Consider the following 16,964-nt stretch of genomic DNA (forward strand, 5'->3'; position numbering starts at 1 on the left):
TTCCGAGGCCGCAGAGAGAGCAAGAGTGCCCCTGCCCAAAGGGTTCTGCAGCAATGGCGCCTGGGGGGAGGGTTAGCCCCACAGCTCTGGTACAGACAGGACCGGCGCTAGTGTTTTTAGCGCACTAGGTGCACGGCCATTTTGCTGCCCCGCGCGCTGGTCCGCGGCTCCGGTGGCCCTGCTGCAGTCGTGCCTGCGGAGAGGTTCCACTGGTCCGCGGCTCCGGTGGAGCTGCCACAGCCGTGCCTGCGGGAGGTCCACAGGAATGCCTGCGGCAGCTCCACTGGAGCCGCGGGACCAGGGGACCCTCCGCAGGCACCACTGCGGCAGGTCCACCGGAGCCGCCTGCCGCCCCCCCCCCCGGCAAAATGCCACCCCCCAATAATCCTGGTGCCCTAGGCGATTGCCTAGGCCGCCTAAATGAAAGCACCGGCCCTGGATACAGAAGTGGATTCAATGCCCACCTGCCCTTACAGAGCTCCATTTTCCTGCCAGTGGTTTCTGCCCCACCAGGCCCTCAAAGATTGCAGAGAACATGCAGCATGTAGGCGCTCCCTGGGCGCTGCAGCCCTACCAGGGAAGGGAGGAAAGGCTGCGGTGGCAACAGCAGCCCCAGTGCCTCCTTCCCTTATTTTCATGTGAGCGTCAGTGCTGCCAGAATAGCTGTGACAGCACAGGCAAGCAGCTGCCTTTGCAGCTGATATCAGGGCCGCTTAGGGGAACTGCTGCTTACAGACCAGCCTGCCCTATCCCGGCAGGAATGCCAGCTTCCTAATGCCCTCTGTCTCTCTCTCTCTCTCTCTCGCTCTGTGTCAGTGGTGCCAGAATAGCTGGGATGGCAAGCGAGCAGCTGCCATCCCAGCTGATGCCAGCCTTACTCCAGGAATGATCGGCTGGCATGCATGTGAAGGAGGGCCCTGTGCGGATCGCTCCCTCCTCCCCTGGAGCTCAGACATATTGTCTTTTCAGCATGTCCGCGGGTCTGTGCTAGAGACGGCGTTCTCAGCCCAGCAGGGAGGGTGGTTACTGCCAGCTGTTTCCAAAACCACCTGATTTTATTTTTCTTACATTATTTAAAACTTTGGAAAGGTTTGGAAGCGAGTGTGTGTATATAAGTGTGTGCACATGTGCAGTCCTGAAATCCTTCCTCTGTTCGCCCTCTGGCAACATTCCCATCAGGTCAGCTCCTGAAGCACTTCCATCTTCTTTTCCACACTCTGATTTTCCGAGCTGAGGGGCACTCGCAGAGTCACTTGTAAGTCAGGGGGATCTGCGTGCGTTCAGCCCTCCTGAAGATCAGGGCCACGGGTGGATTTATTGATCTGAAGCACTTCTGCTTGGATCTAGGCGCTTCAGATCAAAAATCACTGGGCTCGCCTAGCAAGGAGCCAGAGTGACTCGGCCTTGGCACAGTCCCCTCTACCCTCATGCTGCCGCTTCCAAAGGACAGAGGATAAAGGCAGTCAGTGGGAGTCTTGCCTGAGCAGTTCCCTAGGCTACAGCCCAGGGAGCCTCCAGTGAGTCTGACTGCAGGGACAGACTCCTCCAGGAGGCCTGTTGCTAGGGATCTGTTCCTCAGCAGGGAGACCCTGAGACTCCCAGTTGGGCAGGGAGCACTGAGCTAGCTGCTGGCCAGATGCATCTGCTTCCTCTGTATCTGTCCTGCCCCCAGGACAGTTTTTCCCTGACACTCAGGGTGGGGTGGTCGTTTGTTTTCTTGTAGCAAGAAGCAGGATCGAGAGGCAGCAGCAGCAGCAGCCGGGAGCGCCTAATCGCCGAGCCTCAGCTCCCACAGGAGAAAGCCGGGGGCCCCGCTGTCCCTTCTCATCTCCTCGGGACGCCTTACTCCTTCGGGATTCCCCCCACCTCCGTCGTCCAGGATTCCCGCTTCCCACCTTTAAAGTGAGTCACGTCCCCGGGAGCAGGATCCATGGCATCAGCCTCCCGCAGTGTCAGGTTCACTCGTGTGCTGCCAGCTCTGACACATGCCACACGAGAATGCCGCAGCGGGTTGGCCTGTTACTGCTTCTCAGAGCCTGGCGTCTGTCTGTCCTTTTCCAAGCTGAGTTCCTTTGTGGCTGTTTTCTCTGGGGTTCCCCACAGAATTCTCCATCCCTGGAGAGCAGGCCTTCCTGTAGGCGGGTGTTTGGGTTGTTTAGCTCCTGAAATAGCGCAGATAGAAGTAACCGAGGAACACAGTGAGATCTGCAACCGCAGGCTGGCTCTACCAGGCACCTGGCTTCTGCTGGTCCCTGGAGAGGCTCAGCTAGGACAGGGTCCATTGTAATACTGGCCCTTTCCCCTCCCCCCAAGTTCCACGACACGTGTTCTGTGGCTTAGAAGCTCATCACAGACATTGCCTTGAGCCATGCGGTTTTTGTGCGACACTCCCATCTGTCCCAGCTGGGATTCTTCCAGCACAGACACAAACCACAACTCTGAATACATCTTTCTCCATGTACATTGCAAAACCTCTAACCAACCAACCCAGGAGCAGGCGACACATTCAAACCAAAGGTGGGCCTGAGCTGCAGAGTTCAAGGCCAGGCCTGGCCCCAAGTGTCTCCAAAGCCTGGGGGAGCTGGGAGGCAGCTCTGCGGTTTTGGGCAGGACCACGTGTAATTAAAACAAACTGCTTTGGAAACCAGCATTCCAAAAACCAATGCTGGGTGTGTCACCAGTGCTCCTTCCCAACCCACACCTCCAGAAGCACAGACCTAAGACTTTCATGCACTTCCTTGAAGGACTGTATGCCAAATGTGCTGGATTACATTTCACTGGGGAGATCTAAACCCTGCGGGGATGGTGGCTGGGTGATACTCTGCTCCCTGAAATGGCCTCTGCCAGCTAAAGGTGCTGCGCTGACAGCTCTCACCCGGGGGGTGGGGGGGGAGCAGCATTCCAAACTGCGCCACCATTCCCAGGCAGATGCTAGGGCCAGGCAACTGCCTTCCTCCCTCTGCCTGTGGCCGACTCTCACTGAGCAGAGGGTGACTGGGTGGGTTGCATTCTGCTGCGTTAACTCTGGGCAGCATGGCTTGGGGATGGCCAGACCCCTGGAGAGGAAGTGCCTCGCCAGGGGGACGCAGGTGCTGGAAGGTAGCGAACCTGGCAGGGTATGGCCGGCACAGAGTGGATTGTGGCTCTGCTTTTTCAGTGAATTCCTATGCTCAGCCACCAGCATCTCAGTAGGAATTGCCCCTTCTCCGGGCTCTGCCTTGGGAGCGCAGTCCCCTCCCGAGATCCAAGCTAATGAGGCCATCCAGAGGCTTGCGAATCTCCTGGATTGGGAAGGTCACCGACTCTCCCTCTATCCCTCCCCGCCAGCAGCCTTCAGCGGCCTGTACACCATGTGGTGCCTCCCAGCGCGGTCACCGAAGATTACCTGCGGAGCTTCCGGCCCTACCACACTGCCGAGGAACTCCGTATGTCCTCCCTGCCGCCCATCAGCCTGGATCCGGCCACCGCCGCCGCTTACTACCACCCCGGCTACCTGGCCCACCACCCCTTCCCTCACCCAGCCTTCAGGTAAGCAACAGAGGCCAGGGGAGCGAGGGACTGCTAGGGGCTGGGCAGTGATTGTTTTCCTCCACACGTCCAGCCGACAGCGGCTGCTCACCAAACCTTGCGGGGGCCGTGGGTTGAGGCAGAGCAGTACAATCAATTACCCTAGCGTCGGCTTTGGAAGCCACACAGAAATAAGTACACTTTATCCACAATTGATGGTTCCCTGGGTGCTTCAGTACAATGGTAATAAGGCATTGCAGGGAGGTCATTTACCACAGCAGCGGGGATTCCTGCGGCTGGGCTGATAACTAGCTCCTTGAGTGTGAACCCTTCACGGCAGGCTTGTATCTGCTCTGCTGCTGGGAGCAGTGCCGAAACCCCTTTCATTATCCCCTCGCCAGAGCTAAAGGAAAGATCAGCACAGAGCCCAGGTCCCCCTTGCAGGCAAAGGATGCTGGGAAATCTCTTGCTTAGCTGGCTGTGCTTAGCTTTTCCCCAGAGCCAGAGGGCCCATCCGGTGCTTTACTGTACAGTTTCTTTGGCATGGAGCCATGGCTTTCCACACGTGGGCTTGTAGAAGGGCGGGAGAGGGGCAGTGATGGGAGCTGGCCTGAACCCGAACTGGAAGAGGCCTCTGAGGAGCTGCCAGACAGTTTGTAGTGGTAGAGTCAGGCCGGGACTCCCATCCTTGGGGGACTGACAGGAGCCTGCCATACGCATCAAGTCACTTCTCCCACAGCAGGTGCTTTCCCTTCAGTAGCCACATGCTCCTGGCCTCTGCTGCCAGCTGGAGAGGGGAGCTGTGCGGCTTTTCAACCTGACCCGTTCTCTCTCTCCAGGATGGATGACTCCTACTGCCTTTCGGCCCTGCGGTCCCCCTTCTACCCGATCCCAGCCCCTGGTTCGCTCCCACCTCTTCATCCTTCAGCCATGCACCTCCATCTGTCGGGAGTGAGGTACCCCACCGAGCTGCCGCACTCGTCGCTCTCTGCCCTTCAGTCTGAGCGGATGTCCAGTCTGACCGCAGAGAGGTAAAGGACTCCATGTCCCGTGTCAGGTCGTGTGCAGCCCCTGGGGGCGGGAGGATGGGGAGGCCCATGGAGATGCTAACTTTGCTGTTCTGTTGGTGATTCCAGGCTGCAGATGGACGAGGAGCTGAGGCAGCGCGAGAGGGAACGCGAGAGGGAGCGGGAGAAGGAGCGGGAGCGGGAAGCCGATCGGGAGCGGGAGAAGGAGCGGGAGCGGGAGAGAGAGCGGGAGAAGGAGCTCGAGCGGGAGAAGGAGCGGGAGCGGGAGAGAGAGCTGGAGAGACAACGAGAAAGGGCCCGGGAGAAGGAGATGAACCTGGCCAAAGCCATGGAGAGCCCATTTCTGCCGGTGGCAGAGCTGCACGGGCTGAGGAGTCATCCAGCAGAGGAGCGTGTTAAACCAGCTGAGCAGCTGACGCCAAACAGACCAGGTAATTCCCCCAACGCACCGCAGAGCCCTGGCGTGGAGCACTCCAGGCTGGCTGCTCTCCCAGGCACAGCTGAGCCAGGCCCCACTGGTAACCTCCCTGGGGCCTGTCCTTCGCGTGGGCCTTTTGTGAGAACCGCAGCCCTGGGACTTTGCATTGAGTTCACCTGAAAGTTCACTGCAAGACTCAACCCAGCCAATAGTACAGGGGTCGGCAACCTTTCAGAAGTGATGTGCTGAGTCTTCATTTATTCAGTCTAATTTAAGGTTTCAGGTGCCAGTCATACATTTAACATTTTTAGAAGGTCTCTTTCTATAAGTCTATAATATATAACTAAACTATTGTTGTATGTAAATTAAATAAGGTTTTTAAAATGTTTAAGAAGCTTAATTTAAAATTAAATTAAAATGCAGAGCCCCTCGGAGTGGTGGCCACAACCTGGGCAGTGTAAGTGCCACTGAAAATCAGCTTGCGTGCCGCCTTCGGCATGCGTGCCATAGGTTGCCTACCCTGCAGTAGGGAGTCACAAACCAGCCCGTGCTCCAGGATTTTGCCCCAGAGCAAATGACTGCTACTGGGTTCCTCTTGATTCCTGCTGAGCCATTTCTGGGCAGACGGGCTGCTCTTGACTACAGGATGGGATAGGCTTGTCCCCGGCAGCTTCCCGACACTAGTGACATACAAAAGCTTTGTCCTTCTCCAGCCCCCTCCATCCCTGAAATCCACAGACAGGTGAATTTAGCCTCCCAACCCCCAGATGAGGCAGGAAGGGGTATTGACCGAGATCCCCCAGGAAGCCCGTGGTGAGGTCAAGGTTAAAGCTTACATCTTGCAGCTGCCAGTCCTGGCTGTCATTGCACGTTAGTTGGATTGTTAGTAGTCTCTGTGTTGAGGTGCCGGGTTTCCAGCTGGGATGAGTTCTGGGGACCATTTCCATTGCTCTGCCTCATGTAATGAACACTGCACCCAGTTGCCCACCTATCATCTGCAAACTGATTGGCGGGGCTGAGAGCGGGCGACAGTTCTCCCTGACGGCAGTGCATCCTCTTCCTCCTGCAGAGAAAACCAAGGACGCGACCATCCCAACTCCTAAGCCCGTCCAGCACCCCTTGCACCAGCCGCCCGCCTCACACCATCCCGTGCCCAGCCTCATTTCCAGCCACAGCGTCTTCCCCCTCCCCGGGAGCAGTGCGGCCACGGCTCTTCTCATCCAGCGCACCAATGAGGAGGAGAAGTGGCTGGCGCGCCAGCGTCGGCTGCGGCAGGAGAAGGAAGACCGCCAGTCCCAGGTATCGGAGTTCCGGCAGCAAGTGCTGGAGCAGCACCTGGAGATCGGGCGGCCGCCGAACCAGCCAGAAGCTGAGCACCGGCCAGAGAACCCCAGGTAAGGGCTGACTCCAGTGCTGGGATGGACAGGGACTCTGGAGTTCTGGAATCGGAGGAGCAGAGCAGCCAGGCCTGGCTTGTGTGATTCAGGAGGCAACTGCTGACTTGGCAGGAAGCGCTCAGCTTTGCTTGAGTCCACCTAAGAGGGCTCCGTGCTGTATCTGAGCAGCTGGGCTACCATGAAAGGCTGGCAGATCCCCTTTCTCGTGGGGATGGGCTGGCTCAGAGGGGTGGGCAATGGGTTAAAGAGTCTTTCCCCTTTAGGTCACTGGTTCCAATCTGGCCTGGGCTGGCAGTGACAGCAATTTAATATCTCCTGACAGCTGCTCAGTGGCCTGCACGAGATAAGTCTAGTGACCTCAGGCCAGTTGCTAGTGACTAGATGTTGCTAATTGCTACCCTTTCTGGCAGTATGAAAACCCTCAGACTGCAGGGGAAGCAAGCCACGGCACCCCCGAGGGGCAGCTCCTCCAAGATTAGGATTCAGGCACCCTGGCAGGGCAGGAGGAAGCAGCGTGTGCTGCTGCCCTGCCTCGGACCTGTTCTGGGGCTAACCGGAGTCCTGGGGCTGCAGGCCTGTCAGTGTGGCACTGTTCACCAGCATTTACCTTTAGTCCCAGTAAATACAGGGGCAAAATCTCGTTGCTATTTAATGAGAGGAAGAGTCTAGATTCTTTCCAGGTCCGAGTGCTCCATCAGCGCTTCCATCTGTCAGGTGCCAGCTGAGCCCCAGGTGCAGCGGGGAGTTGAATATGGTAGCCTGCCTTCCTGAACAGCCAGGAATCCCGGCCAGCCCCCTACAAGCTGCATGCCAACCCAGCCCTGCAGCGCAGCACCCCTCTTACCTTGCAGCGCCACGTCAGCCCTCGGCATTGGGAGCAGGTCAGCAGATCACAAGGGGTCAGTGGGGCAAGAGCAGCATGCAGCCTCCTTCGACGCCTCCTGATGTGACTGCCCCTCTCTGTAACCCTGCCACCTTGGGATTGATTGATGCTGCCTTTCTTGCTCTGTGGCTGAGCACTTAAGCGCTGCTGGCTCATCCAGTCATCTCTGCCACTGGATTCCATTGTCATTTTTGGATATCAAGGGGATTAGCTAAACTAATCAGGTATAATAGGGAGCGGATTGCAGGGCTGCACAATGGCAACGTCGCATTTCACTCTCCACATCCACGTTCTCATCCCTCGCCAAACCCAAGCAAGTAGTTGAAGGTCACCTCCACTACATGGACCAGAATGTGTCTGCGTGGGGGCTAGGGGCTTCTTCTCCCTCCACCTGTCCCCAAGCGCAGGCTGGCTGGTGGGGAGGCTTGCGTTGGAACGGTCACAAGGAAGCGTGTGGGTGCTAATCTGCCTTGCTCAGCAGCGGTGCTGCGTCTCCCTTGAAGAGGACTCACTCATGCTTGACAGTTGAGATGTCAGTCGAGCCGGTTAACGTCCATCATGACTGAATAAGAAGCCCTGCCACCTCGCCATGTTGCATTGAATGCACATTGCTTCCTTGCCTTCTTAAAGGTCTATTAAACAAGCAGGCTGCTGTGACATGGGCCAATTTCTCCAGAGCTCTGTAGCTAGCACAGGATCGATCTATACTAGATAGGCCTGCAGAGCTCATGCATGCCGGCAGGGGGGAAGCACTCTAGGTAGGAAGTGAAGAGGCTCGTCTCCTGCTCGCTGTGGGTGTCTGTACCTCTGCTTTCCACAGCTCCGTGGCAGCTGCGCTATAAATTGTAGCACTGATATGAACTTGATGCTTCAGTGCACGGAGGTCCAGGGCTCTGAAGTGGAAAACTGTTAAATGCACAGCTTCAGCGCATGAAATATTTATTCTGCTAACAGTTTTATTCCTTTGCCGGTTACTTAAGAAGGGTTTCACGGTGTCGTTCCCTTTGTGCTTCTAGAGTGCTGAGTGCCATGCCCTTACCTCCTTGCCTTTGTTCAGCAGAGCCTGGGCAGAGGCTGGATCTGGTGGTTTGTAGGTGGCTAAAAAGTAGATTTACCACCTTGGGTCCTGTGTTGGGACCCACGCAGGTAAACTGCTGCTTCTGTGGGGATCCCCACTGAACAGAGCTCCATGTGAGCACAGCAGCACACTCGCAACGATCCCGAGGCATGATCAGAGCCGTGGGCTGGAAGTAAGGTATCTATAGGGGAATTGACAACTAGGGGGGTCAGGTAGCTAAACAAGCAATTGATGAATAAAAGTGCCAAGCTTAGATGGTTAGAATCCATGGGCTTGACCAGCAGGTATTTGGGGAAATATTTGTGGATCCGAGAGTTTCCTAGCCAGGTGTTTAAGAACCAGAAAGCGTGTCCTATCTGGGCAAGAAAATACGGTCTCAAATGACTTAATGACCAACAGCGAAGTGTGAATTGTTTGCAAACAGCCTTGAGTCACAACTTTGTTTTTTAGGCCAGTTGCTTATCAAACGCTTCTAAATAACAAAGCCATTGAGGGAGACTCCGGATCAGTTTGCAAATGATTCATTAACCCAAAAAGGGGGCTAAATTCAGATTAACGCTTATGCATTAGAAAGAGAGGAACTTGATTACTGACAAACTGGTCACGTGTTAAATACCCCCCAAATTATGTAGGCATTAAGGGTAACTATGCCACCTCAGTTCTTCCCAGTTCACTTATGCATTATCAGGCAGTAATCGCATCCTGCAGCAGCTGGTAATGGAGTAGGTCTGTGTGTAATGTGAATGCCTTCCACAGTTGTATATTATCCACTGCAGTTAGCCAAATGACCACTAGATGTCGGGCCAGTGCATTCAGAGGCAGTCTGAGGGCCCTTTATCTGGTTATCAAGCCTTGAAGATGCAGTTTAGCAGGGAATTGTTCTTCCGTCCCAGAGTTAAATGCCTTCATAATCTCAATACCTCTTTTCCTGCTGCCATCTCTTGGCTATTAACCTGGGAGGCCCAAGATGTGTCCTAGGGCTTGGCTACACTTGCAAGTTAGAGGACATTAAATCAACCCCGGGCACCCTAACTCCTGAGGTGTCGACACTGGTAAGGCACTTAGGGTACGTCTACACTACAGGATAATTTCAAATTAACTTAAACCGGTTTTATTAAACAGATATTATAAAGTCGATTGCACGCGTCCACACTAGGCACCTTAATTTGGCGGTGTACGTCCATGGTCCGAGGCTAGCATCGATTTCTGGAGCGTTGCACTGTGGGTAGCTATCACTATAACTATCTGGCCAATAACTTCGATTTGCAGCCACACTAACCCTAAATCGATATGTTAATATCGATTTTAGCGTTACTCCTCTTGTTGGGGAGGAGTACAGAAATCGATTTTAAGAGCCCTTTAAATCGATTTAAAGTGCATTGTAGTGTGGACGGGTACAGCGTTAAATCGATTTAACGCTGTTAAAATAGGTTTAACAGCGTAGTGTGGACCAGGCCTTAGAGTGCCTGGACTCCGCAGCTGGAGTGCCCCTGGTAATCCACCTCCACCTTGCTGCGCCCTGGCTGAAACACCAGGGTGTCAGTGTGGATGGCATGTTGCATTACTGTGCTGTGATTGGCCTCTGAAAGTCCTGAAGTCAAGTGGCCACTCTGGTCATTGTTTTGAACTGGGCTGCAGGCATGTGGCTATTCCCTTTCAAAGCTCCATTTCTGACAGTGGGCATGCTTATCTGCTCCAGGACACACAGCAAACCATCACTGTGGAATGCTCCTGCTGCAGAGGCAGGCGTGCGTGTGTGCATGCGTGCGTGTGTGTGTGTGTGTAAGAGAGAGAGAGGCGGGGGGTGAGGGCTGATGTCAGAGTTTCCCCCTTTCCCCGCCACTGTCTGAACTTACAAGACAGTATGCTGACACACTGCCCCCCAAAACACACTGTCTCTCCTCTCACATACACATAACACTCCCTGTCACACTGCCCAACCCCATTTGAAAAGCACGTTGCAGCCACTTGCACACTGGGATGGCTATCACAATGCACTGCTCTCTGTGGCATTGCAAGAGCAGCTAATGTGCTTGCAGCTGACAGTGTGAACACACAGCAGCGCTTTCCCTGCTGCGGTCTCCAAGGGTTGGTTTAACTCCCAGGACTCTATATCTGCAAGTGTAGCCATGCCCTTAGTTCTTACAGGTCACGGGCTATTGTTTCCTCACCTGGAGAAATCGCACCTCTCTAAAGAGCTCTTGAGGCTGCATTTATCAAAGTTAAGTGTGCAAACGGGCCCATTGTTCCCACGGGGGGGATGACCAATGCTCACAGATGCATCAAATGGGCCAGCAATGCAATCACCCCATGTGGCTATACTGATGTGGCAGTTGCTTGCGTAGATTAGGTGAGGAATTGCACATGCATTTTTGCACCTATCTTTTTTGATGATCTGGCCCTTAAAACCAAAACGAAAGCTGAATGTTTCTGGTAAAGTTAAGAAGGAAATGAGCGTGAAGCTCTCCTGTTGCTGGTGTTGTGTAGAGGCTCCCAACGCTGGTGTCAGGGGGCCCTGAAATGCACTTGCTCACACAGACCCGTTACTGAACGTGAGCCTCTCTCCCCCCAGGAGCAATGTGAAAGGACGCAGATGAGCAGCATGAGAGCGGCTTCCTTCTGTGAGGTCTGCTTTGGGTGACAGTGGCAGGGCATGACTGCTATGCTCTCCTCTTAGTAGACATCTATTCAGGTGTCCCCCAGTGGCACCAAAATTATTGCTTCTTTGATCCTGCTGACACCTCTCTAACTTATTGTGGGTCTCTTGTTTCTGCAGATCAGGACCAAACCGCCATGAGCCAAGTGGCCGAGACCAACCACAGCACTTTGGAGGGCCCCCTCCACTCATCTCTCCCAAACCTCAGCATCATCCAGTGCCCACCTCGCTCTGGAACCCAGTGTCCTTGCTGGAGAACAACATGGAACCACGCAGGATCCAAGAGAATCACTCTCTCCATGCCGCCCACCCTGCCCAATATGAACCTAGCCGACAAGCCATCCCCTTGGTGAAGGTGGAACGAGTGTATTGCCCCGAGAAGCTGGATGAAGGGGCCAGGAAGAGAGAGACACTGGACAAATACCAGCCTGCCAGGGAGCCTGGGGCGTCGGAACATGGTGGGTTCTCCCATGGGCCCTTCCTGGCAGAACTGGAAAAGTCCACACAGACCATCCTTAACCAACAGAGGGCATCGCTCTCCCAGACGGGGCAGTTTGCTGAGGCCAAGCCTAGCTCACCGTACCGGCACCCGCTGCCCAGGGCCCACGACCCCATGTACGTTTATGACGAGTTCCTGCAGCAACACCGTAAACTAGTCAGCAAACTGGACCTGGAGGAGCGGAGGCGGAGAGAAGCCAGGGAGAAAGGTGAGTGCCTGCACTGAGGAGTCCCTCCCAGGCTCAGTGCTGCAGTAGCGCTGAAGATGACATCTCACTGAGGCCTTGTCTACACGGGATGCTGCTGCACTGCGAGCCAGGGTGTGACTCTACAGCCCGCTAGCTTGCTGTGCCACAACACCCTGTGCGGCAGTGCACAAACAGGCCGGGAGGGTGCTTTGACTTGCTACACTTTACAAACAGTAGTAGCCAAAGCCCACTCCTGGCCGGTAGATTCAAACCCTGGCTTGTCGCGCAGTAACGTCCTATGTAGACAAGCTCGGAGAACAGAAACAAACGGAAGCAGTGCTAAAGGAAATGAGCTACAGAGCCCTTAACCTCTAGAGCAAAGACTCAAACCCAGCTGGGATCGGCAGGGGATGAAAGTTGTGACCATCTGATGGCTGATCAGTGGCCTGCGTGAAATTATTTGGGATGGGGATATCGTAGTCCAATTCCTGCTGAACAAGTCTCTATGTCTCTCTCACTCACCCACTACCATGGCTGGCTCTCACTGGCACCCCTCTCTGTGTCCATGTGAAAGACAAAGATTGAATGAGCTGTGTTCATTAGAAGGGGTTCCTCTGAGACAGGGGCCAAATGCATTGACCAGGCAGCACTGCCGTTGGCCCTGCTCTGGAGATGAAGAGAGGACTGGAGTTTTCAGGGCTGTGAATCCTGCTCCAAGCACAGCAAAGCAGCAGCAGCATTTTCACTTCCGTTGGGGGGGAGTGTGTGCGTGTGTATTGTCCAAGACAATTAAATAAGGACCATGACACCGTTTGATTCTGAACAAGCCCTGGTAGTGGGGTCGTGTGTCTCCCAGGGAGCTAACTGACACCTCTGCCGAGCAGACAGACCACACTGCTGTTCCCACTGCCTATGCAAATCACGCTGAAAGCCAAATCAGAGCAGCTCTGTAAATCCTCCGCTGCAGACATGCCCAATTAATAAATGATGAACTGAGGCTAATAAGATGGCTTTAAATATTAATAGGACTGTACAAGCAGGGATAGGAACAACAGAGGGAGGAGACTGCTCTGCGGTGGGGAGAGGGGGATTTGGGGCATGAGAGCTACACAGTCATTCTCAACCGAGGCTCAGGCCTGCAACTGTTTCCAGGCTGCTGCTGTCTCTGCTGCTGACACATGCTGCGTCTCAAATGACTGGCTCTTGGCTCGCCGGCATGCTGCAGTTCTCTTCTATTCCCTTTTGGTTATTTCTGCTCTGCACTTGGCCCACCTCCTGCCTCTGCCCATTAACTCTTCGGAGCTAGTGGAAGCAGCTGACGGCACAATAGGCTACTACGCTGCCGTGCATGTGAGCCTTGTCTCCTGCGACTTTGGGTACTGTGCCAGGGTGGCACGCTGGTCACTCCTGCAATGCACAGATGCTTCTGCCATAAAAATGAGACACACCACTCCACCCCCTCCCTGCAGAAGGCTGCCTCGTAGTTCATGGCTTCCATGTATCCAGGAGGACATCCTTATCTGAAGCTATTCAACAGGGCCTGAACTCCTCACTGACCTGGCTGGGCATATCCGAGAAGCTGCTTTCTTGTGACAGGCAGGGAGCAGTTACCGATTTGCAAGGTTGCAGATGTTTAATCTGAACAACTGTTGATGCTGCAGACCCAATGTGTTGCAAATTCTACAGGTGACTCCGAATGCTTGAGGGAGGGGCCTGGGCTATCAGCCACACTAGTGGGGAGCTGGCAGCTGCAGGGCTTTGAGTCTCATCTCACACTGGGGAAGGCCATTGGCTTCGGGGAGCTCCTCCTCGTATGCAGGGATTCTCATCTCATTTGCAGATCAAAATCAGCTCCCAGTGTATTGCTCAAGTGTGGGGGTGTCAGTTTAGTTTGAGTTCCTCTGTCGGCAGGAAATAATCTTGAAAGATCAGTTAATATGATCACACACAAGCCTGTCTAAGCACACAGACACACATGCCTATTCTGCATATTCAGTTACCATGACTGTACATCCAGATCACCAGTGCACAATCAAATTGTGTCTCTAATCATGAATCCCCCTCCCATGGGATTCTTTGTAACATGTCCAACTACTAAGCAGCCTAAGACAGCTGCATTTATATGAAAATCAAACCCATCAACAGCCTGTCAGGGAAATTATTTCTTCTTCTCCTCCCACTCCAAAGGACCAAGCCCCAGGATCGACAAGCCCTGAGCCAACAGCGGTCTGAGAACTCACCAATTCTCCACTCATCAAGACTACAAATAGGAGCTTTATCCCATTGGGAAGGGGACTTCCCAGCTTTCCATTGGGACCCACAGCACATTCTGCTAGCCTGTGACAAGTCCCAAGATTTCAGCCATTTATGTGCTATTATTCCGGAGAGAAAAGCCATTTTGTGGTGAACTTGTAGAGATTTATTAGTGATAATTCCCCACTTTTGCCTCCAAATCCTGGCCACTTGCCTTCCTCGTACTAAAAGCAGCTGCACTTCCCAGGTGGAGGCTTATGAATAAAGGACCAGTGATAGCTTAAAGCCTCTTTGAAACATTTCAAAAGCAGGCTTTCTATGAGACGTTTGGCACGTAGAGAATATATTCCCCACACATCACGGATGCAACCCAAACTGCTGCCAGTCACCCCGGCACCCCGTGTGGTTCAGGTAGTGACGTAGGTACATGCACACGTACCCTGGACTGTTCCTTTCCCCATGTAATGGGCCCAGGGAGACGACTGAAATGCACTTGTAGGCCTATTGCATGGCATGGCCTTCAGCCCCCTGAGGCTACAGCCAGCTGCTTCCGTGAATTACACAGCTGGCTGAAAACTGTTCCTGCAGGGAGCCCTTTGTCCAGTCACAAGCCCTTAGAGCTGAGCAATTCTTCCAGGCCTGCTTGCTGAGCCCTCCCGACGTGTCACTGGGCTGGGATTTATCGCAAGCTACCCAAGTCTGAGCTGATGGAGCTCTGGTGGGTTCTCTTGGTGGGAGGGGGGAGCTGTCTGTCCCACCTCTTGGCCTCACCGTCCCACTTTGCATCTCTCACGCACAGGCTACTACTATGACCTGGATGACTCCTACGATGAGAGCGATGAGGAGGAAGTGAGAGCCCATCTCCGGTGCGTCGCCGAGCAGCCCCCGCTGAAGCTGGATACTTCCTCGGAGGTACGCCAGCTGGCTGATCCTGCTGAGGTTATTCTTGAGCCTCTGTGGCCAGTCCTATGGGTGAGGTGCCCTGAGCCAGCTCAGACTCCTATATGGTCACTGGGCACTATGGGACAGAGCAGGCTAGGATGCAGCCATGGTATGTTTCTAGCCCAGGAGCGCCACTGAGGACACTGCGGCTTTGCTCTGTATAGATTCTCAAACCTTTCCCACTGCAGAGATAAGTAAGTAGCAGCAGCAGGGGGCAAGCCGCAACAAAGAGGCACAGTGAAAGGATGGAAGGGGTGTTTTCAGACAAGGACAGTGACTGGGCGAGGTGACAGATACAGTGAGGGGTTTCAGAGGGTTGATACAGACGAGAGACTGAGCTTTTCTCAGCTCGGAAAAGGGGCTGTAGGATCATCGTCCTCTCACCGCCTCACTATACCAGAGGCTTAGCCCCCAGCTTGCTTAGCCCGTTGCCAACCTTTGGAAGAGGGCCTCTATTAATATGTAGCCCACTGCACTAATCATCTTCACAGCATTTCACCAACATTGACTACCTATGTGAGACAGGGGAGTGAGGATTTATTACCCCATCGGGCAGGGAGGTAAAGTGACTTGCTTGGGGCTGTAGAGAGAGACAGTGTCCGAGCCATAACCTTCCCTTACTCTGAGTCTGTTTGTGTCTTCAAATTGCAAGTCTTTCTGGGCAGGGGTTGTCTCTTTTCTGTGTCTATACAGCACCTAACACAATGGGGCCTCAGTCCCGACTGGGGGCCTTGGGTGCTCCCATACTATAAATATTTAATAACAACAACAGGAGGAGGAGTGCTCGGAAGTCTGCCTTCCAGTCCCATGTCTGGACCACTAGCCTGCAGCTCTCTGATCTGAACAAGCACAGTGGTGCACTTTCCATGCTCCCTGCTGACAGGCTGATTCAAGCTGAATTGTCTTCAGCATTTAGGTTGGCCACCAATCCTGTCCCCTTTTCAGATGGCTTATACATCTGTGGTTTGGGAGGAAATGAACAGCTCATTCTCTGTTTAAAAGACGCTGGGTTTCCCATGCCATTGATTTTAGTATTATGGATTCCTTTCCAGACTGCGTAAGCATCCCCAGAAAGCAGTGTGGTGTACATGGAATTATACCCCCATGAACCTAGCTAGATAGAGAAATATATGACAGGGAAACATGACAGCAGCAGGTTCTTCACTGTTCAGCTGAAGAAAAGTCCCACTGAGCTTTGAAACTACTCATTTCTGTGGCTTTTCCCATTGCCAAACTCCAGAAATTGGAGTTCCTGCAGCTTTTCGGCCTGACCACCCAGCAGCAGAAGGAGGAACTGCTGACTCAGAAGAGGAGGAAGAGGCGGAGGATGCTGAGGGAGAGGAGTCCATCCCCTCCCACGGTCCAGAACAAACGTCGGACGCCCTCACCGCGGCTCCCACTCTCCACACGCTACAGCCCTGACGAAATGAACAACAGCCCCAACTTTGAGGAGAAGAAGAGGTTCCTGACCATCTTCAACCTGACCCACATCAGCGCAGAGAAAAGGAAAGGTACAGCTTGATCTGTGCAGGCCAGTGGGGAGGGATGTGGTGTGTTGGATTCTGCAGATGAGGTTCTAGGTACATATACAGCCCCGCCACTGTGGTATGAGTGAAAGGAGGGGGAGCTCACAGAGCTGCTGGCCATGGGCTTTAGAGCAGCACTAGGAGAAATGTCTCAATTCCATGACCTTCTGTGTCACAACATGGTGATGGTCTTCTGCCCTGTGATGATGCTTTGCCTCATGGTGCTGTGACTTCCCTCCTAAGAGATGAGCAAGCAAAGTACCACCTCCGGTCCCCACCCCCCAGTTCCATTAGTCGGGGGAGAGGGGAGGCTGCAGGTTCTCAGCACCTCTGCAAGACAGGTCCTGAACTTCTGGGACAAGTGTCACTAGTCTGAGTTGAAGATGCCCACTTAAGTCTTGATTTGAAGGTTTTCATTCAGCTGCAGGCTGGGTGGAATTGTTTTGCTTCTCTGGTAGATCCACCCTGTCCTGTTCCTGGTCTGTGCTTTGGTTGTGGTGAGCAAAATGTGGGCATTCTCCACTGCCCAGGAATGAAACTCTTTGGTGCTGGGGCGTCCCCCAGCTAGTGTGATAAAAATGGGCATCCAA

The 16,964-nt window shown here is 53.9% G+C and overlaps 1 protein-coding gene across 15 annotated transcripts in view; it reads left to right on the forward strand.

Moving 5' to 3' along the window:
- The window catches only part of GSE1 (Gse1 coiled-coil protein), a 349,718-nt gene that overhangs the window by 323,267 nt on the left and 9,487 nt on the right, over positions 1-16,964 (forward strand). For 12 of the 15 annotated variants that reach the window (XM_050923205.1, XM_050923210.1, XM_050923213.1 and 9 more), the window contains 8 exons: positions 1,724-1,902; positions 3,328-3,528; positions 4,347-4,538; positions 4,644-4,966; positions 6,023-6,347; positions 11,088-11,674; positions 14,706-14,878; positions 16,089-16,359. In XM_050923205.1, the coding sequence (XP_050779162.1) occupies positions 1,724-1,902; positions 3,328-3,528; positions 4,347-4,538; positions 4,644-4,966; positions 6,023-6,347; positions 11,088-11,674; positions 14,706-14,878; positions 16,089-16,359 (2,251 nt within the window). The remainder of the gene's footprint in view (positions 1-1,723; positions 1,903-3,327; positions 3,529-4,346; positions 4,539-4,643; positions 4,967-6,022; positions 6,348-11,087; positions 11,675-14,705; positions 14,879-16,088; positions 16,360-16,964) is intronic. The other 3 variants (XM_050923207.1, XM_050923206.1, XM_050923208.1) reach the window with 3 other exon arrangements.

Source organism: Gopherus flavomarginatus, chromosome 14 (assembly GCF_025201925.1).
Source record: "Gopherus flavomarginatus isolate rGopFla2 chromosome 14, rGopFla2.mat.asm, whole genome shotgun sequence".
Lineage (NCBI taxonomy): Eukaryota > Metazoa > Chordata > Testudines > Testudinidae > Gopherus > Gopherus flavomarginatus.